We start from the raw sequence: 27,020 nt of genomic DNA, 5'->3' as shown, positions 1-27,020 counted from the left end.
AGAGTCTCGCTGAAAGTAACTGTGGATTAAATACTGCATACTAAACATGAAAAAATAACTTTGCTAAGTAGATCTCATTCTTTAATACTTGGCTCAGGTAACAGGGACGGCATTTTCAAGCACAGAAGGCCCAGGCCTAGACAAGTTTTAATGACATCTGATGGAAGCAGGACACATAAGGAAATCTGTGTCTTGCGAACTCAACATGTACTTTATTGAGGAAATAAACATGAATAAATGAAAGAAAAGAGTGTACTTTAGTGAAGTATTTAATGGTCTGATCTAGAAGGTCATTAAAGTCAAGGAAGAAGCAAATGAAATACAGTGACCTGCATACAGAAAGACCTGGGAGCCACCCACGAGATGAGGAGTGGACCCGGGGACGGTGGTGGCCGCATGAATCACCAGGCAGACAGCTCCAGACACGACCGGCTCTATCAATAACCAGGAAGAGACTACACATGCCAGAAGATCAACTGCAGCACGGAAACAGCCAAAAGCAGCCTGAAATGGCTTGAAAGAACCCAACCAAGAAAGACAAACACGAGGATTAAGTCAAAACAAGCAAATTTAAGCTTACAAGGATTAGGAAACATTTTCTTGTAAACCGAATGGTACTCCGTAAATCTGACAAGAATGCTACTAAAACAAGGATCAGTAAAGTCATCCCAAAGTTGGAGTTACCTGGCTGCCATCTTTAACTGAAATCCATTCCCGTTAAACACAGTGAGCCTTCTGCCAATTCCTCAACCACCTGCCTGGAAAACCCATTTCGAAAGCCCGTTCGAGGCAGACCAAAGCCACACACAGCCAGCAGAAAGGCAGCGGGGTCAGTCCCCACAGGGGTCGGTGGTGGGAGGATCACTGGGAAGAGTGGCTGAAGAGGCTCTGAGGCCAGGAAGCCCACAGTGTGACCAACATGTGGGAGCCCCAGAGCCTGCACGCTTCAAATGCCAGCCTCACATCTGGGCCACTGATCTCCATGACTCATGGGTGCTCTGTGTCTCCTCAGCACCACAAGCCCGTCCAAACAGCCTCATTATCCTTGTGCCTGCTGTGCCCACAGGGTGTGCAGAGAAGCCAGCGATGGTGCCAGGGACTGAGCAGGCAGGAGGAGACAGCGGCAGAGGAGCAGAAGCTGCCACCAGACCCAGAAACAGCATGAGGGAGTTGCAAACAGCTACAGCTCAGAGCACAGCTAATTCACCTGCTGCTGAATTTCAAAGTGTCACCCCCACGTCACTTCCAGCCCTACAGCAGGATCATCGCAAAGCACCAGAAGCCCGATTAACCTCCCCAAAGCACAGCTTTGATCATTCCACTCCCTGCCCAAAACCTTCCAGGGCTCCCAACTACACATGGAACAAAGACTTCCAGACCTCGGCAACCACCTGCACCAATTCTTTGATTTTACTGATGAGGAAACTGAGACTACGGCGGGATTAAGTGGCTGGACGTCCGGGGGTGGCGGAGGCGGGATCTGCGCCCAGGATCTCAGCGCCTCCTCTCCATCCCCAGTGGCTTTCTCACGGCACTGTCGCTGCCTCAAATCAGACGCCTCCACCTGGCAGGCCAGACCTTCCAAGAACTGAGCCCAGCTGCATTTTTGGCTTTTCCTACCACTGTCTTCTCACACTATCAGTCCTGCAGGGCGGCGGGCTGGACGCTGGCTCTCTCGGACACAGCTGGCCTGGAATGCCGGTTCCACTGGCCGGGAGACCCTGAGCCAGGCACGGAGCTTCTGTGCCCTCCAGGAATCGCAGGGGCACTGCTCACAACGTGCTCAGCGCACAGCTCGGCACACTGTTGTGACTGTTGCTGCTGCTGCCCTCGCCACGCAGACTCTGCCCTCTCTGCCTCCTCCCCTCAACTCTCTGCTGAAGTGACTCCCTCCCTGGAAGAGTACTGCCCCATGTCCCACTATGGAAATCACACCCATGAGACAAGATGTACCCACAAATGCCAGCCCTCAGGAGCCCACAGAACTCAAGGGCTCATCACCGTCCAGCATGTGCAGGCCCCAGCACAGCAGGCACCTACTCGTGTCTGACAGATGAATGAAGAGATGGGAACCTGCTTTCTTGTCACCTATGTCTCTGTGCTGGCTCCACCCCACCCCAGAATCTGTCCCTGACAACTCCTCACCACTCCATCCAATGGGCCTTCCTGACCAGGCCACTGACACGCAGCGAAGTACCAAAGCCTTTCCAAGTGGCCCACCACCTCCAGTGCCTGCACCTGGCGAAACAAGCTCATCAGTTATCCGACGCCCACTGGCCCCTGCCCACAGGAACCTGAAGCCAGTCTGCTGCCCTGCACCCAGGCAGCTTGGTAATCAGCCTGTCCTAGATGACAGCCGAGTGATGGACTCTTGACACATAGCCTGGCCTGTGCCCGTCATGCTCCCCAGAGCAAGCCCTGCCTCTGCAATCATCCTGCATGTGAGGAAGCAGCTTCTCAGCAGTGCAGCCGCCCCACAGCACTCACGAGAGGGCAAAAGGAATGATCTGATGTCTCCTAGCTTCCAGGAGGATCTGAGTCAATGATGGAAGAGTGTATCACCATGGGGTGTCCAGAAAGGTCAAAAGCAGAGTTATCTCCTCATTTGATTATAAGAACAAAAATCCTCCAATTATATAATTATTGTTTTTTGATTTTGGTGGGGTTTTTTTTGAGACGGAGTTTCGCTCTTGTTATCCAGGCTGGAGTGCAATGGCGCGATCTCGGCTCACCGCAACCTCCGCCTCCTGGGTTCAGGCAATTCTCCTGCCTCAGCCTCTCGAGTAGCTCGGACTACAGGCACGTGCCACCATGCCCAGCTAATTTTTGTATTTTTAGTAAGATGGGGTTTCACCATGTTGAACCAGGATGGTCTCGATCTCTTGACCTTGTGATCCACCTGCCTCGGCCTCCCAAAGGCGATTATAGGTGTGCAATTATAGGCGTGAGCCACCAAGCCTGGCCGTAATTATTGTTTTTTAACAAACTCCTCCCAAAGATGAGCATCTGCCTATTCTTTTGCATGAGGAACGCCTGAGCTGGGGGTTGTGCAGCAGTGTGGAGGCACCAAACGCTGCTGAGCTGTTTGCCACTAAACAGCTTACTGTACGTTACTTGAACTGCACCTCAAGTTTTTCAGAGTATTTTACTTAAAAATTTGATGACTTTATGCCATTTTCACACTAGTAATAAAATATGATTATGCATATATACTAAGTCTCACCTGTTTTCATGCGCACATATATGTATTTTTTGGGAGTGGGGGGGATGAGAAAAGGGGCACATAACACTAATATGTTGTCATTTGTATTTTTTAAAGAATGAGGTCGGATGAGCGTGGTGGCTCACACCTGTAATCCCAGCACTTTGGGAGACCGAGGCGGGTGGACTACCTGAGGTCAGGAATTCGAGACCAGCCTGTCCAATACGAAGAAACCCCGTCTCTACTACAAATACAAAATTAGCTGAGTGTGGTGGCATGCTCCTATAATCCCAGCTACTTGGGAGGCTGAGGCAGGAGAATTGCTTGGACCCAGGAGGCAGAGGCTGCGGTGAGCTGAGATCCTGCCACTGCACTCCAGCCTGGGCAACAAGTGCAAAACTCTGCCTCAAAAAATAAAAGAATGGGGTGGAGTGAGAAATCTATTAACACGTGTCTATATAAATCTACTGGACTATGTGTGCAACACTTCTGAAAGGAGACAGAAATAGAAGAGTTGCTCAGGGAGCAAAGGAGATTTATTTGTGAGACTGCAGGCCCTGAGGACCCACTGTAAATGTTTTAACTTTGTATAATGTAGTGTCTCCTATTAGAAACAGGTAAATCGAGTAGAAATCAATGCTACCAGTTCCTACACTGCACGTGGTAAGCCCTTGAGCATCCCCTCACTCTGCCTCCCCTGCCCCTTGCCCCCAGAACACCCAGGAACATCACTTCTGTTTGCAGGAGCTGATGTGACACATTTTAAATAGTCTCAAACAAGTCTCAATTTTGATTAAGCATATAAATAAAATTTTGCCTTAGATATACCATTTTAATAAGAATTTTAAGTAAAGATGATTTTCAAAACATTATACAGCCATTAAAAATGATGGTTATGAAGATGACAGCAGCGTGGATGTCATGTTAACTGGAATAAAAGGACAACAAACGCCATCTGTGGCTTCAAGGCCTCCATGGAAAACCTGGGGAGGGGGAGGGCACGTAGGAAAAAGGTGGCGAGGACACAGCAGCCGGAGGGGCTCCACGCTGCCCACACCGGGATGGCCTCGCCGTGCCACCCGAGCACTGTGGAGCTCTGTCACTACCCCATTCTCAGGCGAAGACGCTGCTGTGAGGGAAGGCGGAGCAACAGTGACACGGGGGAGCCACTGAGCGGAAAACGCAAACGCAGGGCCACACGGGTGGAAAAGCTCATCCTTGGCTCAAGGAGGGATCAGGCTGAGCTGCCACTGGATGGTAGTGACAGTGACTTCCCTAGTAAACTTACCTAAGAAACAAAGTAAAACCAGACAGAGTGGAACATGTATGCCCCAAAGGAAGAAGAGAAAAGTCTAGCTGAGGAGTCAGTGAACCCCAACAAATGACGAGTGTCTACTTACTACATGACACTCACTACAAGGGACTTGGGGACAGAGCAGGGCCAGCAAGGATCTGGGTGTGGCTGGGCCCTGCACACACAGAATGGGTGTACCAGCGGGCATTTGTTCCCTCCATGCCAGGCCTCTGCACTGGGCAGTTCCAAGTGGCCAGGGGGCTGCCTTTCTTGAGAAGGCCCTTCCCTGATGAGACTCCAGGGCAAGGCCGAGTTGGCCAGAGCTTTCACCTTCGTCCCTCACGTTATCACCGTCTTCTGAGGCTGTGCTTGCCTTTCGGTGAACACGCTGAACACACACAGGCACATGCAAATGTAGGCACCCCCGACCCATAAGGCCAACGTGGAAACACAGGCTGCAAGGCCAGTGCCTGGCCACTAGAGGGCGACGCCGGACACCGAAGGCCGGGCAGCGAGAACCAAGTGCCCTCCTGGCCTCAGCTCCTGGGCGCCTGACCCCAGCTCCCACACCAGAAGCCAGGGCCTCCGACGAGGCCCACAGGAGAGAAAACAGCCCCCTTCCTCCGGCCTCCAAGAGCACCGAGAACGCCCACTGTCTACACTAACCACCGGAGGCTGGGAGCCCAGCCCAGGGTGACCCCAGTTCCCAGCCAGTTCTGCCCTCACTGTCGGGCTGGGGGGAGGCCGCCTGCCAAACCTCAACCCAGGCTCCTCAGCTGTAAACCAGCGGTAAGGCCAGCAACACGGGGCACACAGGAAGGGGGTGGGGGTGCAGTGGGGGGTCTTTTGATGATGATAACAGAGTCTCTACAGCACAGTGTCCAGCACAGAGTAGAGGCCCCCAGTGGTTTCATGAGGACGTGATTTTGTCTCCCCAGTGAAACGCCATGTCTTGAGTGGGTTCTGGTTTCTGTGCCTATTCCTGCAGACCCCAGGCTCTAAGCTATGGGGGTCCTGGCTCTCACCTTCGCCAGTGTACCCAGCTCCAGATCCAATCAGCCCCACTCACCCAGCCCATGCCACCCCGCATCCCCAGCTCTGGTCCTCCCCCACCCCTCCCAAGAGCTGCCCAAGGACTCCACGCAGCCCATGGCCACGGCAACGCTCTGCTCAGAAGCAGTCATCAGCTCTTCCTTCCAGAGAACAGCAAGCGCTTTCCCATGCTCTGCACCACGCTTTACTCCCCTGGTTCAAAACCTCCCAGAGGCTTCATGCTGTACTCAAAGCAAAAGCAGAGCTGCTTCTCCCAGACTTCTCAGCCCTGGGTACCAGGTCTCTGGCTGCCTTACAGGCCTCTCCCCACCGCCCCACTCAGCCACCAGGCCGAAGCCTTAGCCGTTCCTCAAGCACAGGAAGCTCTATCGCCCGCACAACGTTTGCACTTCTGGGCCTCTCCCTAGAATGCTCATGCCCCCTCTTCAAATGCTTGCCTCCACCCAGATCTCACCCCAGAAACAGCCAACTGCAAAGCAGCTCCAGCCTCTACCCCTCTACCCCTCCACACGGTTTCACTCCCCCCAGACACTTCCTGCCTTCTGATGGTTGCCAGGGTACCGAGCGAGCCCCATCTGCTTCCTCGTACGACAATATCAGCTCCTGGAGGGCAGAGCCCTTGCCAGCCTGACTGCCTATTTAACCCAGTGCCCACGACCACAGCAGGTGCTCAACAGATACTGAATGAATGAGTGACTCTTTACTCACATTTCTTCCAACCTTCACAAGGACCCCAAGGGCAGGTCTCATGCCCCCTCTGCGGCTAACAAGACAGGGAGGTTGAGCCACGTCACGAGTGAGGACATGGGCAGCCATCACACTGACGGCCAACTCCAAGGCCGCGCCTGCTGCCTCCTGTCACCAAGGGCCCAGGCCCCTCCAGGGCTGCCCTCCAGCCACAGACACCAAGGGGGCACCTACTCCTCATATCCGTCCTGCAGAGACGCACACCTCCGAACTTTTGTTCATGCCCCCCCAGCCCCAAAAAACCCTCTCCCCCGACCTCTGTCTAACAGCATGCTCTCATAAAGCCCAGACTGGCTGCCCGGCACTCGGGGGAAGAGGAACATGAGCGTGGCCTGGCCCCACTCCTTGAAGGAAGGAAGTAGTGCCTCGTGTCCTCTCATCTCAAAGCCCTGAGGGCCAGAACCGAGCTGCACACACGGTCTGCCCTCCGAGGCCCCACCGCTGCGAGGAGGGCCCCAGATGGTCCTTGGGAAGCTGCGTGCCCTGCATGCCACCAAATCACACTGCCATTCACCAGACACACGTGACCAACATGAGTGTCATTTTCCAGGGCTTCAAAGCAGGCAGTCTTTCTTTGAGTAAATATTGAGCCAATGCTAAGAGTAAAATGAGCTGTTAAGTTCTATTTGCTACTTTCATCCCCAGGCTCATAACAGAGCATAAGCTAAACAAAGAAAAACAGCACTCGGCTGGACAGAATGATACGCGGCAGACAGGCTCACTTCCGCAGGCGCTCCCCACGTCGGTGATCTGCTTCCCCAACATGGGCAAATATTTGCCACTAACGTCTTTCATGTAATGTGAAGACAGCGCATTCCACTGTCTTCCAAAGCTGTCTTAACTACCTTATAAAAACAGGCAATTTACTGGCTATGGTTTCTCTTGCCACTAAATACAAATGTAGTAATTGCTTAACTTTGAAAGCTCTGCTTTTAGCGTTTTGAGGTTTAAATCTGATATTTACACAGAATTACAAAGAAAGAAAAAACCCACAGTCCCGTCAACCTAACAAAATAACTTGATTTTGACATTAAAATCTAGCCCTACATGCTCACCTCTTCCCAAAAGTCTTGAAACCTTTACTTTTAAATATGATTTTAATTTCCAAAAGTTGCTTCAATTACAAAGTCCACCAGAAGATTCCAGGTAGGTTCTACTGACCCGGCCCAGGGTTCCCATCAGACAAATCTTGCTTTCACCAGCTGTCTCCCTGCCACCTGCCTATGGCTGTGACCATGGGACACAACCACGAAAACATCTGTAAGTCACCTGACTCGACCCTGACCACAAAAGTGACCATATACATCAATAGCGCAAAAACCGAGTGAGGGGATAAAAAGGCCAATTCAAGTGAGCATAAGAACAGCCATGAAAATAATGAACATTTTTGAGTGTTCAGTACATGCTAGGCACTGTCTTAAGCATGTTATACATACTATCTCATTTAATCTGCAAAGGGAGCACTGCTTTCATGCCTATCGCACAAACAGGAACTCTGAGGCGGAGGATCATCACCAGCTGGCTCAAGGTCACCAGGCAAGTAACCACACAGGCAGCCCGGCTCCAGGACCCACCCTCCCAGGCGCAATGTGGTTCTGCATCCCCACACCACCTTGGAGGCATGAGAGCCAGCAGAGAAGGGACGGTGGCAGGCTGGAAGAGGAGGTGGCCAAGATGGGTACCTCAAGCACAGGACTAGACTCCCGCAGGCATGAGCTACCTTTATGCCCTATCTTGGTGGGTGGTGCTTCCGCCCACCTGGTGCTTTAGCCAAAATCACAGAGCCATCTCCACGCTGCCTCCTCACCCCACCTAGGCCTAGGCAGGCTCTGTGAATCTCATCAGCACAGCAGGAAGCTTAGATGCCTGAAGGAAAGTCCTCAAGTTGTTTGTAACAAGAGTAAATTAGGAAGAACCTGCCTGCCCATCTACAGGGGCTGGTGCAGTCGAGTGTGGGACACCCACAGGATGGCGTGGCACAGGGCACGCTAAAGACTGAGATGGTTCTCCACGGACACCATGGGAACATCCATCATCCCTTTAAAAAGTGCGGTGCACAACCGCCTTCCTGTGCAGCGGGGAAGGAGATAACTGCAGAGAGGCACAGGCCCCAGGGCACCTCTCCACAGAGCACTCCTTCACCAGAGAGGGAGTGCTTAGCGGGAAGGGCAGGCAGACGCCACCTCATCCAAGCGACCGGAGTCCACATCAGCACTGTTAGGGTCCAGCAGCACCACGCACCCCAGTGTACTGATCCAGAAGAACACAAATCCCGTCAGTGATGTTCCTGCCAAAAATTATCAACCAGAAGCTCATCGTGGGAAAGCATCAGACCCAAACAACCCAAGGGACATCCCACAGAATAACTGGCCTGTGCTCTGCTCAAGTGTCAAGAGGGAAACGGAGTCAGGCAAAGCGGCTGTTCCAGGTGGATGGAGAAGACAGAGGCATTGACAGCTGAATGGAACTCACGGTCCCCACTGGAGTCTGGACTAAGAAAAAAGTCAGAAAGGACATCACCGTGACAACCGGCAGAACGTGACCGTGGACCGTGGATTACGGTAATAAACGTGTTGAGACAGTACTGTGCCAATGTGAAACGTCCTGACTCTGACACCTGTGCTGTGACTACCTTGACGGAATGTCTTGGTGCTTAGGAAATCTCCAGTGAAGGTTTTACAGGTAAAGGGATCTATCGCCAACTGACTCTCAAATGGTTCAGGAGCATACACACAGACACACAAACAGACACACACACGCAGAATGGTAATGGGCAAGCGTAAACTGCTGGTGATTCTGGGTACGGAGCATATGGGAGTTGTTTGCACTGTTCTTGCCAAATGTTCTGCAGGTTTGAATCGCATCAACATAAAACGATTAAAACAACATGTGCAGGGGCCATCGCTGGAAGGAGACACCTGGAATTGCGGAGAGGAAGGGAAAGTGGAGGCTGGGACAGGCCGCGCTGCACAGACGCCTGCTGTGCTGTGTACTGTTACAGCATATGCAAGCGTTACTGTTGCAAAAAATAAACCTAAGGGAGAAACAACAACCCACCTTGAGAACTCACTCAGAGCTACGTCCTTCTAGCCAGGAGACCTTCCAGGAGCCGCCCTCCGCAGCCTTGGGAACGCAGCCTCAGCTGTGCCCCGGGAACCACCGCTTCTGCCAGAAACCCTCTCCCTGCCCTGGGCCTCGGAGCCTGAAGGCGCGGCTCCCGCTGGCCCATCCGCGCGCCCCACTCGCCACCTCCTGGCCGAGCCAGGCGTTGCACCTCCGGCTCTCAGGGCCGCGGTGGCACCAGCCACAACTGTCTGATACAGGTGTGTCCCCCCGACGAAGCAATCCCATGACCAAGGCCACATTCCGGTCCCCCCGAGAGCTCCAGCGTCTAGCAAATGCCTAGCCAGAGTGGCACTCCACAAAGATGAGATTTGTAAAGGAAGAACATGGATTCAGCAGGAGTTCCACCGGAGGAACTCAAAGTGGGTGTGTTCCACAGAGCCAGGCCGTGGCAGTCCATGTGGCGCTGTGTGTGCCTGGAAGCAGCTTCCGCAGGAAGGGTCACGCTGCTGACTGCGCTTGCCCTGAGGGCCTGCCCCTCTGCTCCAGCCTCACCCTTGCCCCCTTGCAGGGCTCACAGCCTGTCCCCCTCTGATGACCACCAGCCCCAGGGCAGGAAAGTGCAAAATCAGCAGGTCCAGTTGATGGTCGCCAGCACTGTGCCCCCATGAGCCGCCGTCTCAGAATACCATGAAAGGATGGTATCCTGGATGTCCACCTGGCCAGCCTTGAAGGGCTCACCGACGGCCACAAGAATAGAGAGGGCAACTGGGACAATAAGAAAACAGAACGGGCCAGGCATGGTGGCTCACACCTGTAAGCCCAGTCAGTGGGAGGATCTCTTAACACTAGGAGTTCAAGACTAGCCTGGGCAACACAGGGAGACACTTAGCTCTAGAAAAAAATTGTTTATAATAAACTTGGTGAGCATGGTGGCACAAGCCTGTAGTCCCAGCTACTTGGGAGGCAGGGGCAGGAGGATGGCTTGAGCCCAGGAGTTCCAGGTTGCAGCGAGCTATGATGGCACCACTGCACTCCAGCCTGGGAGACAGAGTAAGAACCAGTCTCAATTTAAAAAATAAAAATTAAAAGGAATGGAAAATACACTTTCAAATTGCACTGGAAAAACATTAACAAAACATGTCTACAAAAAAACGATCAGCACAAATTGCTACTACCTTGGTGACTTCCTGGCATGAAAACATTACACAAACGCATCACCTTCTTCCAAGGCAAATGACGCCTGGACGCATGGGCATTACAGAAGCATACACAGAATCCTTTAAGATGTGATGTATTTCAGAAACAGCCAGAAATGTCTGCACGTGTCCTCCCGTGGGCAGGACGCTTACCAAGGTCCGTGTTGGGTCCGGCAAGCAGCTGCTTGAACTTGTCGAGCCGGGAGGCCTCTCTTTCGCTCAGCGCTGAGCTGCTGAGGGTGCTGGGGTCAGATGTCCCACCCAGCATGACGGTGGCCGAGTGTGGGAGAGACTGGGACCGCTGTAGAGGAGTGGCATCGCTGGCACTTTCTGCAGGGGTGAGAGAGGGGGGTGAGGGTGAGGGCACTCCTCCCAACCTCATGTTCTTCCTTGCTGTGTCACTGTCCCTTTGTGAATGTTGTGAGGTAATAACAGTCCCTTCTTCCCATCACTGAGCAGTGGGGACTTCGGTTTCTTGAGCAATAACATGGAAGTGACACCTCTGAAATTCACTCACCTCACTGGCAGAGTATTATTCATCAATGAAATGGACACACCTCACATAAAAGCAACACAATGACAGCCAGAAAACTCCAGGACCCCTTGGGCTGTGTAGTCAGGGTCCCACCAGTGCCTAGGATGGCGGATCAGGGGCTGCCCAGGTGACATGACCCAGAGGGTCTATGCAGGAGGGTGGTCTTGGGGCAGCCAGGCCTGAGCGCAGAGGGCAGCCCCGCAAGTTACTGTGAGGGAAAGAAGAAAGCCTGCAGACACACTGAGGACAGGAGGCAACAGTGGGGACTCACCAGGGACCAGGGTCTACGAGGGCACGAACCTGCTGTCTCAAGGGCATGCCCGACCCTGCCACTTGCCTGGCCCTCTCTGGCTCTCATCACTGCCCTGGAAGGAAGATCACACAGAGGCCCTGATCCCAAAGAAACAAAGAAAGCCAGACCTGTGAGGGATGGCACCTTCCCAGATGCCACCACAGGCAGTGGTGCCATCCCGCCTCCTGTGCCAGCCCAAGATGCACAGGCCCATGGAGACCCAAGCAAGATGTGAGACAGGCAGTTACATCCAGTGACCCCGGACCAGGTCAGCCCCAGGGAAGACCCTAAGGCCCTCAGGTCACTCAACACGGCCACCCAAGACCAACAACCAATAGGCTGGGAAAGGCTCCCAACTCCTAGGCCTAAATCCTGTCTAGCTATTGCATCTTTCAAAAACTGAAAATTAAAGTGGAGTGAAAAATAAACTCCAGGGAATGGAGCCAGAGCACGTGCCGCCGCTGACGGGCTGGCATCCGCTCCAGCAGCCGCCGGAGTGAGGAGGTAAGCGCCACACTGCCCTGCGCCCTCCTTCCCACACAGCTCCCCGATTTTCTTCATAGCCTGGGGGTGGGGGAGAAGAATTCACACAGAAACCCTCAGGCCATCCAGGAGCCAGGCAACCTATGGCCTCTGGGCAGAATGTGGCCCAGTTAAATGTCCAGAGAAGTCCGCTGAAGTGGGGGCACAGACTGCAGAGTGCCACCCTGTCTCCTCCCCTATCCTCGGCACCCAGTTTCCCTGACTCCCCCCAACCCGCCTCAGCACCTGCTGGGATTCCTGCTTGGCAGCAGCTGTACACCAAGGGCTGGCTGGGGCTCCAGCTCGGGGCGTCTGGCTCTGGAGTTCCCGCTGCCGGCCTTACTGCAGGGAGGGCTGAGAACCAGTCCCTGAGCAGAGCGGAGGACATGGGTGACAGTGTGCCTCTCTGCCTCCTCCAGAGGCTCCTGCTTCAGCCTGAGCAGAGCGGAGGACATGGGTGACAGTGTGCCTCTCTGCCTCCTCCAGAGGCTCCTGCTTCAGCAGCACTTACAGTTCCCCAGAACCGAAATTCGGCAGGAGGAACAGCTGCGCACTGTGTCCCAGAGCTGGACTTCCCTGCGATCTTTAGAGATGTCTGATGTGACTGCATCAAGACACTGAAGGGACCACTCACTCCTGAGCAGGGCCCACAAGCCTAAGTCCTAGTGCTGCTGCAAAACTGAATGAGTTTATCATCACAAGGGCTTGTGACAGTGCTTGCCACACAGTAAATGATCGATAAAACTGAAGCGCTCAAAAAACGCCTGCCCAGAAAGTAAACACAGGAAATGTGGCCAACTCCAATGCAGGTAGCGGGGGCACAGGGCAGCGGGGGCACAGGGCAGCGGGGGCACAGGGCAGTGGGGGCACAGGCCCCTTCTCCCAGCACTACCTGCCTGAAGCATCCTGCACTTGGCTCTTCCAGGATGAGGCCATCCCAGGGTGACATCCCACGGTTCCCCTGACCCGGCTGGTCGCAGCCTGAGCCTGCCTCTGGTCAGATCCCCCAGCCACACACAATGTGGTCCTGCGGCCCTGGCCACTCTCAGACTGACAGCACCCTGCATCTTGGGGGTAGGGGCAGGGTGCTGAGAGGCTCACAGAGCTTCAACGTCAGCACCACCTACGAGCAGATGAGGCCAGCGATATTGCCAACACCACCTCCACCCCAGCTGAGCCCAGGACTGAGCTGCAGGAGGCGGGCAGGGCACGCTTCAGTCAGCAGGTTTCCAACCCTCCCGCAAAGGCCATGACCAGGTTTCCACTTACAAGTTCAAAGACTTTAAAATTTATTCAACTCCAAAAAGAAAACTGATCAAATGAAATCATGCACAGCATTCTCACCTAATGAGAGCTGTAATATTTTAGAAGTTAACCAATTCCTAGAGAGTGGTTGGGAAAACTAGACCTAGGTATGAAACCTAGTTCTGCAGCATCACCTCGGGCCACTCAACAATCTCCATCTTCTCAGCTGGCAATGTGGGGAGAGAAGACCCTGGAGGGAGGTACCTTTCAGGGCCTGTGGCCGCCCCAGCTGGCCCTTGCCCCGAGCCCCCAGGCTCCCAACAACCCTGCTCACACAAGGACACCCGCTCCCCACTGCTCTCACGGCCCCCACGCTCACAGCCCGCTCTCCGCCTCTCCTGACCGTGGCCCTTGCTGTCTCCCCGCACACTCTGTGCCCCCTTGCTGGAGGTGGGCAGTGCTGCAGCCATCCCCCTCACCAGAACAGACTTTCCACAGGGACAGAGGCACGTCAGTCTGTCCAGTGGGGTATGCCAAGCCCTGAAAGCAGTGCCCGACCCACAGCGGGTTCATCACACGACAGTGCAGCTTTTCCGTCACAGACACGATGACCTGCAGCACCTGAAGAGCAGCGGCCCCAGAAACAGTCTCAAAAGCAGCTGCTGCACACCAGCGCCACGCACACGGCCCGGACACGACCCCACCCAGGGGGATCAGAATGCACGTGGAGCCGGCCCAAAAGTCAGACTCCCAGCCCCGATGGACCTGAGCGCACCTGGAGGCACCCCTGGCAGGAACCCTGAACGTGCAGCCAGCCTGACCCCTCGGCTGACATCACCGCCCATGGAGCCATCACAAGATGGTAGAGTCAGGAGGGAGACAGTGTCCTCCAAGCGCCTGCCTGCCCATGGCCCTCTCACAGCCAGCCCACAACAGCCTGATGCCCGGCCACTCCACTCAGCTAGGACACAAGAAAGCACACGGGGCCCAAGGGAAAAGCGCAGACCGCTCCCCTGCCCCTGGAAGAGAAATGCAAGGGCTTTCATGGCCAGAAGGCCTGCTGCAAATGAGGACTGGAGCCCACCGATCCTTCCACAGTGAGTGGACTGGCCTCTTTCTTGGCTCGGCCAGAAGCCCAGACAGACCGTCTCTCCAGTCCACCCGTCATACCTGCAGGACAGCATGTGTGGCTCTCACTGACAGACTTCACCAGCCGGAGGTCACCGCTGGGGGGCGAGGGGGGCTCTGCCTCGGTCCTGGGCTTCTGCTGCAGCCCCGGCGCCTCCTGCAGCGCGGGCCGCCCCTGCCGCCGGCTGTGGTTGCGCAGCACGCGGTGGGCCGTCTCCATGACCACCTCGGTGTTCAAGCTCTCCGCCGCCATGGCCAGGAGCTCGTCGTCGTCCTCCCCCGCGTCCCAGGCGTCGCTGGTATTGCTCTCGAACTCCTGGAAGGTGCTGACCCTCTTGGCCTTCACTGGTGTGGTTGGCATCTTGGCGGTGGACTTGGGCAAACTGCAATGCAAAGGCAGGCTTGACTCACACGGGCTCGAAGGCTTCACCCCAAAACCAGCCGGAAAAGAGTCCCCAGGTACAAAGACATACACAGAAGTTTTCAGCTTCAATCTGGCAATCGTGAGTGAAAATGCAAAGGTGATTCACACAGCCAGCCAAAATAAGAGCAGCCGAAGCCATGAGGACAGCGGCAGGAGACGGGAAAGAGCTCCGGGAAGGCCACCTGCGAGGAGGCGCAGGTCGCACAGTGACGGCCTGCAGACCCGCATCAGCTGCCCTTGGCCAGTGCCTGTGGCCTTCCCGGAGACCCAGTAAGGCTCCCACCCGGCAGCGGGGATGTGGGCCGGGAGCTCCTGTGCAGGGAACAGGCCTGTGGTGTACAGATTTGAAGACACGATCATTTAAGTGAGATTCCCCCAAAATATGACAACACAGAGCACTGGCCCCACCTCAAGTCAGACACTTCTCAGACAGGCGGACTCCTGCAAGGCCACGCCAGCCCCACACAAGTCCCACAGCCTGTGCTCCCGCCTGCTGCGGAGGGACCAGGACAGGCCCGGGCCGGGCTCCAGCAGCAAGCGGAGAATGCAAGGAGGAGGAGGGGAAAGGACAAGCCAGCATGGACGGCCTGCAGCCAGGCTGCCCGTGTCTAACGATGCCAGCTTCTGGCTCTCCCCAGGGCTCCGCCACCTCCCCACATCCACCGTCTTCACGGGGATGTGCAACACGGGGGCGCAGCGTCTCACACAAAGCAACTGCTTGATCAGCGCGGCTGAGTAAGAAGCCACTCTCCTCCCTCAGGAATGCCTGGGAGCAGGGGGGAAGCAGGGAGACGGGGGTGGCCACAGCCGAGAAGCCACGTGAGGTTAGGACGTCACTTACGTGCCATGTAACAGTGGATCAAAGGGGGGGTGCTGGGCGCCATACACATGCTGGATGCTGACAGAAAAGAAAAGGAAAATAGTGAGCCTCTCTCCTGCCTTCCCAAGAGCCTACCACCAGCTCGCCCGAAAGATGGGCTCCTAGGAACCCACAAGGCTGAAGGATGCAGCCGCCATCGGCTGCCGCAGGCCCCCCGCAGCCTTCTGGGGTCCCGAGGGCCCAGGTGAGAAGGGATGAATAGCACCATACCAGCCCACACCCCACACAAGCAGGCCATTCAGCCCTCCCTGAGAATGGGCCTCAGCCCAACAAGCACCGCCACAGGCCCTCGGGTATCCTCCCGGTGATGAGGGTGCCTGGGGCTGCGAGGGAGAGACTGCAGCCTCTGCCCGTTTCTCATGGAGAAACGCCCACCTGGGAAGTGGCATCAGCCACCATTTTGTCTTAAGACTGAATGCAGAACTGTGAAAGACAAATACATGTTTTTAAAGATTTGATGGTTTTATTGTAAAAGTCTTCCATTCATCAGAGCAAATTTGGAAAACATATGAAAACATACCCCGCGTGGCAGACGCCGGGGTACTGGCTGGCTGATCAACCTCTACCCAGAAGCCCTTGCTCCTTGGCTGACTTCAGCCACCGCTGGCCCTGTGACACACATTTATTGCTCACAGCCAGTGACAAATAAATGGGGTTATTACTTTTCTTAAAAGAAAAAAAGGTTTAGCTAGCACACCTTTGCCCTCTAGCTTCTATCCCTTCTTCGGGCGTGGAACACAGAGGTGAGGCCGGAAACCTCAGCCAACGTGCATGAGTGAAGATACCACCATGAAGGGCAGCAGGGCAGACAGGCGGGAGAACGCCCGGGGCTGTGATGGCTTTGAGCTGCCGCCCAGCCCTGCGCTGCTTACCGCAGACTTCCGGACACATGAAATAAACCAGTCTCTGTTTGCTGAAGGCAATACTGTCAGATATCCTAACTGATACAGGCCACGTGGGAAAGAGAACCACGGTGACATTCTGATGTGGTACCTTGAAGGTTCGGGGGTGTTATGTGAAAATAAACATGGATAAAGGGGTGTTTAAACATAAATACGCATGTTTTAATTTTTTTTCTTTTTTTTTTTTTGAGATAGTTTTACTCGTCGCCCAGGCTGGCATGCAGTGGCGCGATCTGAGCTCACTGCAACCTCCGCCTCCTGGGTTCAAGGGATGATTCTCCTGCCTCAGCCTCCCAAGTAGCTGGGATTACAGGCACCTGCCACCATGCCCAGCTAATTTTTTTTTTTTTTTTTTTTTTTTGTATTTTTAGTAGAGACAGGGTTTCACCATGTTGGCCAGGCTGGTCTCGAACTCCCGATCTCCGATGATCCACCCACCTCGGCCCCCCAAAGTGCTGGGATTACAGGTGTGAGCCACTGCACCTGGCCAAGTTTTAATTTTTTTAACAGAATAAAGTGTTACCTTCTTTACTTGGTAACAGATCATTACTATTTCCCCATATTATTACTATCTTCTATTTACTTAAATAATTTGACTTTATACGTCTTGTTTGATCCATAAAAAGAATACGAACAACATATATAAGCTTAAAAGCGTAATAATGAGGGAAGAACACACAGATCTCCCAAGACAGCTCCCAGTAACTCCTTGTACATAGCAATGATTTCAAAGTTTAAGAAAGTTGTTAAGCACCATAACAGAGTGAGCTCCCGTGAGCTCATGCTGGCCTGTGCCGTCTCCCTCACAGTACCATCTCTCATTTCACTCCACCCCTGAGGGCTACAACATAACATGTTTAACTCAAGTTGACTGGGAGACACTTATTTAAATTGTGACTACAGGCCGGGAGTGGTGGCTCACGCCTGTGATCCCAGCACTTTGGGAAGCCAAGATGGGCAGATCACTTGAGCTCAGGAGTTCAGGACCAGCCCAGGCAACATAGCGAAATCCTGTCTGTACAAAACACACCAAAAAAAAAAAAAAAAAAAATGGCTGAGCATGGTAGCATACGCCTGCGGTCCCAGTGACTCGGGAGGCTGAGACTGCAGTGAGCCAAGACTGCACCACTGATCTCCAACCTGGCTTAGAGAGTGAAACCCTGACCCCAAAAATTAAAATAAGTGATTACAAACAAGTGGTGGGAGGATCGCTTGAGCCTGGGAAGCAGAGGTTGCAGTGAGCCAAGATGGCACGACTGCACTCCAGTCTGGGTTACAGAGTGAGACCCTGTCTCTAAGAAGTAAAATCAAACAGTGATGACAAAAAAGCATTAAATGATCTTCGTAGACAAATATTTGCACACAACCATGATGACCTCTTAAGGATAAACTCCTAGAAATGGAAAGCTTGAGACATAAAGCACGCATTGAAAAGGCCACTGGTCGACCCTGCCAAAGAGCAGTAGCTCATATCCCACCAGCAGCGCAGGACCCCACAAACCACTGCTCACTTAACAGGAGAACAGCCGTCGCTGTGCCGGCTGGGTGCCTTTTCATTCATCAGTGAGGTAAAACACTGCTTGTAATTTCGTTCATGTGTACCTCTTCTTTTTGTAAATTGTCTGTCTGTACCCTTTACCCATTTTCTAATGAGGTGCTCACCACTTTCTTACTGATTTGTAAAAACCTTGTACACAGAGGATTCCTTCTTAGTCATCCAGTGGTGAGGTCAGAATAACGGCCCCCCGCCCAAGACGTCCACATCCCAACGCCCTGAACCTGTGACTGCATCACTTTACACGGCAAGGGGGACTTTGCAGATGCAACTAAGAATGCAAACCTTGAGGTGGGAGGCCAACCTGGGCTGTCCTGGAGGATCCAATCTAATCATGAGTACTCAAAAGCAGAGAACATTCCCGGCTGTGGTCAGAGAGACACGGGACCGTGAAAGGTCACACACATGCAACGTGACTGATTCTGAACGTCGAGAAAAGGGGCCGTAGGCCAAGGAATGTGGGCGCTTCCTGGAACCAGAGGGAGCAGGGAAAACGCTCTCCCCTGGAGCTTCCAGAAGGAACCAGCCCTGCCAACGCCTTGGTTTTAGCCCAGTGAGAACCATGTCAGACTTGCAAACTCCAGAGCTCTAAGATAACATGTTCATTGTAAGCCAGTAAGTCTGTGATGATCTGTTGGAGCAGCGACAGGCAGAGCTGGTGGTGGCCAATCTGTTCTCCTTGGTCTGGGAGGCCAAGCCACACTTCTGTCCTTTCCTCGTGATTCCGCTTTGGGGACGACACTTGGAAAGGCCCACGCCTTCCGGAGTGCATCAACATCCCCCGTGTGCTCATTTCATACTTCTACAGGTCTCGCTTCTACCCTTAAGTTTTCAATTCCCCTAGAACTTATTTTATTTTGTGATACCGTGTTTATTAGGAAACTTTCAAAAAAAAATAAAGAATGGGTCAAATGTCATTTATTAAGTAACCTCTCCTTTTACTCGCTGGTTTGAGAATATCATCTTTAACATTGAAATACTACATTGGGTCATTTTTCAGTTTGCCACCACTCAGTTTCGTTTTTTGAGACGGAGTCTCCCTCTGTCACCAGGCTGCAGTACAGTGGCATGATCTCGGCTCACTGCAATCTCCGCCTCCCGGGTTCAAGAAATTCTCCTGCCTCAGCCTCCAGAGCAAGCTGGGACTACAGGTGTGCAACACCATGCCCAGCTAATTTTTGTATATTTAGTAGAGACGGGGTTTCCCCATGTTGACCAGGATGGTCTCAATCTCTTGACCTCGTGATCCACCCGCCTCGGCCTCCCAAAGTGCTGGGATTACAGGCGTGAGGCACCGTGCCCGGCCTTCCACTTAGTTTCTATTTAGTACCCCATTCCTATGCCTCCAGCACAATATATTAATTACCAAATGTTTACTTTTATACTCTAAGAGTTTTCAGCAAAATTTAACAAATATTTTTTTGAGACTGACTCTCTGACAGGGCACTAGGAAGGGAAAGATAAGCACAATATAGTCCAAACTATTAAGGCTCTTACAGTTTCCTTATAAAAGCAAAACCTCAACTGGCATTTTTAATGTTTTATAATTCCTACAGAAGCATGTCACAGGAGTACAGAAGAAACCCGGTCTTGGAAGATTCCTTGAGGAAAAAAAAAAAAAATTCACACTTAGAACCAGGAAAAGCACAGCTGGCAGAAGGCTGAGATAAACAACACAGCGCGCACCCAATCTGAAGGCCAGGAGCAATGGAATCATGGGATATAAAAGTGACAGCCAGGGGCCTGTCACTACAGGAGCAGAAACATGAGCCCACACCGGACCTTCCTTCAAAGGTCCAGGAGCCCAGTCTCACCCCTCACTCCACACAGAAAGACTGGAAACGCAGAGAAAGGAATTCTAAAGGGGTTGGCCCCTTGAAGGCTTTGTTACGACTTCTCCTTCCCAAAAAAAGCCAGTAAGGAGAATTACATGATTTCAGAAGAAAATTCTAAAGTCAGCATCCAAATGAAACATCCTATTTATTTCTGTATACATCAGAGTGAGTTAGTTTCCGTTTCAAACTGAAAAAGACACCTGAACTCAAAGCACCGATCCCCCCTCTCGACCAGGAAGGACCTAGGTAGCAGGCGCTGTCCTGGGTGCTGAGGACACAGACACATGTGGCATGAACCACAGGGAGGTCCCAGCGGGAGCTGGGGCTGGATACTTTTACCAAAGGAACAAAACACACAGAAAATTGAAGGCATGGCCCTGTCGCCACCACGCTGCGTGCCACCGCTCAGCTCCAAACACTCTCAACAGCCTCCGGATTGGCTGAACCTGCCTGTTGCTTTGTTAATGTCAACACTGCAAACAATGAAGCATGGAGAATAATGGCAGTAGTTAACAGAGATTAGCATTATTCTCAACTCTTAATGTGTTAACTCCTTTAATCTTTGCAACCCAATCAGGCAGGTATGATTACTCTTCCCATTCTAAAGGTAGAAAAACTGAGGGACAGAAAGGTTAAGTAGCCTGCCCAAGGTCACCCACACCTGACAGGCTGCAGAGCCAGCCAGACGACATATACAACATAAGGAATACCCACACAGACACCACCCAGAGACTCACTTCCATCAGATTCCAACATTCTGTCACACAATAGAGTTGAAACCCTCCCCGTTCTGCTTCTCTTCCTGTCTCCTCTGAGGTAGCTACCAACCTGTATTTGACATTTTCCATTTCATGTAAGAGTTTATACTATTATGGAAGAGATGTGGATCTCCAGGCAACATGTGATCTTACTCTGCACATTTGCAAAGTTTACACTGTCATCATTTCATACATATGTATCTTTTTGCAACTAGATGTTCCCTCAAGATTGTCCTTTGTGTATGGATGCTAATGCATGCAGCTCCAGTCTTGTTCTGTAGGGTTTCACTGTGTGAAAGCTGGTACTTTAGCAGTAAGCCAACTTTTCAAAAGAAATTTTACGTGGAAATGCCAAACAGGTAAAAGCAGAGCTACTCCGGTGAAGGGGGAGAAGCAGGAAACCTCCCACGTGCACTGGCCCTGGCCACTCAACAGGAAGAGAGAGGAGAGGCAACTTCCAGAACCACAGCACGACTCCAGGGGGACACAGAAAGTGCTGGTCTCATTATTTCCTTCAATATAAAGAAAATGAACAAAACCAAAAGACAGCTCTCTGAGTACGTGAATAAAACAAGACAAACCTTTAGCTAGACTTTAAAAAAAAAAAAGAGGGGCCGGGCGCAATGGCTCATGCCTGTAATCCCTGTACTTTGGGAGGCCAAGATGGGTGGATCGCGAAGTTAGGAGATAGAGACCATCCTGGCCAACATGATGAAACTCCATCTCTACTAAAACACCAAAAAAAAAAAAAAAAAAAAAAAAAAAAAAAAAAACCAAATAGCTAGGAGTGGTGGCACGCACCTGTAGTCCTAGCTACTCAGGAGGTTGAGGCAGGACAATCATTGAACCTGGGAGGTGGAGGTTGCAGTGAGCCAAGACTGCACCATTGCACTCCAGCCTGGCAACAGTGAGACTCCGTCTCAAAAAAAAGAAAAAGTAAAAAGAGAAGACTCAAATTACTAAAGTCAGAAATGATGGAGAAGACATTATTAGCAACCTTACAGAAATAAAAAGAATTGTAAGAAAATATTATGAACAACTGCATACCAACAAATTAGATAAATCAGATAAAATGCACAAATTCCCAGAAAGATACACAGAACTGAAACTTACTCAAGGAGAACATGTAAAGAGGCTGCATTAGAGGCTGGGCACACTGGCTCACGCTTGTAATCACAGCACTTTGGGAAACCAAGGTGGGAGGATCACTTGAACCCTAGGAGTTCAAGACCAGCCTGGCCAACAAAGCAACACCTCACCTACTAAAAACCAAAAACCTAGTGGACATGGGGGCACATGCCTCTAGTCCCAGCTACTCAGAAGGCGGAAGTGGAAGGTCACTTGAGCCCAAGAGTTTACAGTGAGGTTACAATGAGCTATGATGGCACCACAGCACTCCAGCGTGAGCAACAGAGCAAGACCCTGTCTCGAAAGAATAAAAAATAAAAGAGACTAAATTAGTAATCAAACCACTACCCACACAGAAAAGTCCAAGCCCAGATGGATTCACTGGTAAATTTTACCAAACAGATAAAGAAGGATTAATGCCAATTCTTCATAAATCCTTCCAAAACCTAGAAAAGGAGGTGATTCTCCCCAACTCATTCTACGAGGCTAGCACTACCCTGATACCAAAGTCAAGCAAAGACGTTATGAAGAAAACTATAGACCAATAATTCCTATGAATATACACATAAAAACCCAAAATACTAGCACACCAAATCTGACAACACATAAAAAGGAAGTGTATCATAATCAAATGGAATTTATCCAAGAAATGCAAGGTTGGTTTAATAGCCAAGAATCAATTAGTGCAATAAACTATGAAGGACAAAAACCACATGATCATCTAAATGGGTGCAGAAAAAGCATATGATAAAATTCAATACTCCTTCATTATACAAATTCTCAACAAACTAGGAATCAAAGGTAATCTTCATCTTGATAAAGAGTATCTACAAAAAACTCATAGTTAACATCATACTTAATGGTAAAAGGCTGAATATTTCCCCCTAAGCTCAGGAATAAGACAAGGATGAGAGGTGGCTCACACCTGTAATCCCAGCACTTTGGGAGACCAGGGTGGGGAGGATCACTTGAGCCCAGGAATAGAGACCAGCCTGCACAACAAAGTGAAACCTCTATCTCTAGAGACCCCTATTTCTACAAAATATCAAAACATTAACCAGGCATGATGATGCATGTCTGTGGCCCCAGCTACATGGGAGACTGAAGCAGGAGAATCCCTTGAGCCCAGGAAGTTGAGATCAAGGCTGCAGTAAGCCATGTTTGCAAAACCACACTGCAGCCTGAGCAACAGAGCAGGACCATGTCTCAAAACAAAAAGTACTGATACAAGCTGCGACATAGACGAATCTTGAAAATCTTATGCTAGGTGAAAGAAGGTAATTACCAGAGAAATGTACATTGTATTATTCTATTTATTTGAAATTCCTGGAATAGACAATTCTACACACAGAGAACATAGATTAGATTAGTGGTTACTTAGGGACTAGGACAGGGAGGAGGGCAGGGGTGATAGCTAAACGAAAACACGAAGTTTTTAGAGGTAATAAACATGTTCAAAAATTGATTGTGATGATAGTTACCCAACTCTTTAAAGACACTAAAAAACCACTGCATTATATACTTTAAATGGGTGAAGGCAGCTCTGTGTGAAGTTACATGGGTGAACCGTGTTGTATATGTATCTCGGGGAAGATGTTATAATTTTTTTTAAGTTAATACAGCTTCTACCTGGCCCTCTTGGGTTCCTGCTCTTGAAACCCAGCTACTCATTATCTGAAGACACCAAAATTAGCCACCAGGATCTCCCACACGTACACATTACAACCCACAGCAGCAGCTGTGGGGCCTGGTGGACAGCCTGCATCACCACGAGACAAGTCAGTGAATCAGCCTTCGCGTCTTCCTAGTGAGGCCCCAGTCACCACGGAGAAGAGACAAGACATCCCCACTGCGCCCCATCTGAAGTTCAGACCCACAAAACCCAGGAGCAGAATCAAATGTTTGCTCCGTGCCAGAAAAAACAAAGAAAGAAAGATACAGCCTGCTTAGATCAAGCACAATCTATGTCACATCCTTTTACTGAAATGTCCTGGATGTCTTTCTGACACTGGTAGAAAGCTTTCAGGTTTAAGAATCAAAAGCCCCAGGTTCAAGGCCCAGCTCCAACACTTACTAGCTGGTAGTTCTAACCAAGGAAGTGTGCTCAGTTTTAGTTTTCTCATCCTGGAAATGGGAATAAGGACGTGTACGAAATGAGATAACCATATATGACAGCAGTTTGAGTAAAGTGACCTGCAACTAGCATTGCAGTAAGCTGAGATCACACCACTGCACTCCAGCCTAGGCGACCGAGCAAGACTCCATTATCAAAAAAAATAAACTATATTAACCAGCCAGGTATGGTGGCTCACACTTATAATCCCAGCACTTTGTGAGGCTGAGGCAGGAGGATCACTTGAGACCAGGTATTCAAGACTAGCCTGGGCAACATAGTGAGACCCCATCTCTACCAAAAATATAACTTTTAATTAAAGGTTAACAGCAGTGGGTAAAAATAGCAGTGAGTGCAACAGGGAAGAGTGAGAGAAAATAAAAGTATGGAAAAGCAATAAATCCAGCTGCAATGTTCTCAGTATCATAAAAGAAACGAAACATTTACGATTAAGCGCTTCTCTATATTTCACATACATGAAGTCAACGGGCTAGTCTTCTAGTCAAATTCATTTTATGGCTAATCAACCTCTCTTCTCCAAGCACAGTCATTACTCAATGCCCCTTAGGGTTCAACAGCAGCTTTCTGAAATACGTACTCAAATTAGCAACGGAATTTACCATCCAGCTCGTTCTAACACACAGTGATGCTCCCCAGATTTATAAAATATATTCAGAAGTAAATTTTCCAAGGAAATTAACTCCAGAGAGCTTTGGAGGAAAATGTACGAAAAACCATTATGACAGCAGTGAACAATTCCACCACCACCAGCACCACCACCCGCCACCACCAGCGACCCCGCCATCCACAGCAGAATCTGAAACTCGTGCCCACCCCGTGGAGTCAACAGCAGAAAGACGTGGTGCCTCAGTCCCAGACCAGAGGGTCTCCGAGGCTGTCCCATCCCTGACACCCGCACCACTCTAACTGGCAGTAACGCACACACGGCCCTCCAAGGCTTCCAGCTATGCAGTGCCCCTTCTGGGCCACAAACCCCCTCCTACAGGGACTGGATTCTGTCTCAAGTCACACTCCTCACAGTCCTCAGAGCACTGAGAACCCAGCAGGGACTGAGGCAATGACTGGGTCAAATGGACATCTCTTGAAATAGGTCTTGGAAACAGCATTTTTACAATAATTTTTCCCTCACTTAATGAAAGCAATGTGTGTTTATTATAGAAAACAGAAAATGGCCAGGCACGGTGGCTCACGCCTGTAATCCCAACACTTTGGGAAGCCGAGGCAGGCGGATCACGAGGTCAGGAGATTGAAATCATCCTGGCCAACATGGTGAAACCCCGTCTCTACTAAAAAGGACAAAACTTAGCTGGGCATGGTAGCACGTGCCTGTAGTCCCACCTACTCAGGAGGCAGAAGAATCACTTGAGTCCGGGAGGCGGGGGTTGTAGTGAGCCGAGATCATACCACTGCACTCCAGCCAGCCCCACAGAGTGCGACTCTGTCGCAAAAAAAAAAAAGAAAAAGAAAAAAAAGAAAAGAAAGAAAGAAAACAGAAAATCTGAAGGAAACAGGCGTATTTTGAAACTATCACAGAGAGGTAAAGTCATGCACCACATGACGACATTTTAGTCAACAACAGACCACATATCGGACCACAGTCCTGTAAGACTGTAATGCAGCTGAAAAATTCCTATCACTAGTGATGTCACAGCCAAAGTTACATCGTAGCACAAAGCATACACTCCCAAGTTTGCAGTGATGCTGATGTGAGCAAACCTACGCACCGCCAGGCCTGTAACAGTAAAGCACAATCATTATGTATCGTACGTAACACTTGATCATAATGAACAGCTATGCTGCTTTACCTATTCACTGTACTAATTGCACCATAATTTTTTTTTCTTTGAGACAGTGTTTTGCTTTTGTCATCCAGGCTGGAGTGCAATGGCGGGATCTCAATTCACTGCAACCTCCACCTCCCAGATTCAAGCAATTCTCCTGCCTCAGCCTCCTGAGTAGCTGGGATTATAGATGCCCACCACCACATTCGGCTAATTTTTGTATTTTAGTAGAGATGGGGTTTCACCATGTTGGCCAGGCTGGTCTCGAACTCCTGACCTCAGGCAATCTGCCCACCTCAGCCTCCCAAAGTGCTAGGATTATAGGCACGAGCCACCGCACCTGGACTGTTGTACTATACTTTTCATCATTATTTTAAAGTATGCCCCTTCTACATATTAAAAAAAAAAAAAAAAAAAAGAACAGCTATAAAACAGCCTCAAGCAAGTCCTTAGTCCTTCAGGAGGCACCCCCAGAAGCAGGCACTGTTATCGTGGAAGATGACGGCTCCATGCATGTCATAGCCCCCGAAGACCTTCCAGTGGGACAAGATGTGGAGGTGGAAGATGGTGGCACTGATGGTCCTGATTTTGGGTAGGCCTAGGCTAATGTGTGTGTCTGTGTCTTGGTTTTTAACAAAAAGTTGAAAAAGTAAAAAACAAAAATTTTTAAAAAGAGAAAAAAGCTTACTGAATAAGGACAGAAAGAAAAATATTTTGGTGCAGCTGCACAATGTATTTGTGTTCTGAGCTATGTCTTATTACAAAGGAGTCAAAAAGTTTTTTAAAAATTAAAACATTTATTAAGTTTAAAAGTCACAGTAAGCTAAGGTTAATTTACTACTGAAGAAAGGTGTTTTTAATAAATCTAGTAGGGCCTAACTGTAGAGTGTGTGCGAAGTCTACACAGCAGACAGCGATGTCCCAGGCCTTCACATGCACGCACCCCTCATTCACTGACCCACCAAGAGCAACCTCCAGTCCAGCGAGCGCCAGTTACGCCGACTGCCCTACACACTATGCCATTTTACCTTTTATACGGTATTTTTACTGTACCTAGTCCATATGTAGAGATGTTTAAATACACGAATACTAACTAACCATTGAGTGACAACTGCCTGCAGTATTCAGAACAGTTCCATGCTGTGCAGGCGCCTGGCCCCGTAGCAACAGGCTGCGTCACGAAGCCTAGGCGTGCAGCAGGTGACGCTGCTGCGCATTTCTCACGAGGCGTCCCGGTCGCTAAGGGATGCACGACTTCCTGGGCGGCTCCGCCATCCTGGCAACCAGCCGTCAGCGAGTCCATGCCCCCCTCTCCTTCCTGCTGTTCTCGCTCAATCCTTTCC

At 50.9% G+C, this 27,020-nt stretch overlaps 1 protein-coding gene across 5 annotated transcripts in view; it reads right to left on the bottom strand.

The window, feature by feature from the left end:
• TBC1D22A (TBC1 domain family member 22A) overlaps positions 1–27,020 on the bottom strand; it is a 366,614-nt gene that overhangs the window by 325,269 nt on the left and 14,325 nt on the right. For 4 of the 5 annotated variants that reach the window (XM_074391214.1, XM_003932758.4, XM_074391217.1 and 1 more), the window contains exons 2-4: positions 15,546–15,602; positions 14,323–14,663; positions 10,712–10,888 (exon numbers count right to left, since the gene is read on the bottom strand). In XM_074391214.1, the coding sequence (XP_074247315.1) occupies positions 10,712–10,888; positions 14,323–14,663; positions 15,546–15,602 (575 nt within the window). The remainder of the gene's footprint in view (positions 1–10,711; positions 10,889–14,322; positions 14,664–15,545; positions 15,603–27,020) is intronic. The other variant, XM_074391215.1, reaches the window with a different exon arrangement.

This window comes from Saimiri boliviensis, chromosome 21 (genome assembly GCF_048565385.1).
Source record: "Saimiri boliviensis isolate mSaiBol1 chromosome 21, mSaiBol1.pri, whole genome shotgun sequence".
Taxonomy (NCBI): domain Eukaryota; kingdom Metazoa; phylum Chordata; class Mammalia; order Primates; family Cebidae; genus Saimiri; species Saimiri boliviensis.
Note: the sequence above shows the minus strand (reverse complement) of the source record. Positions and strands in the feature narration are given on the sequence as shown.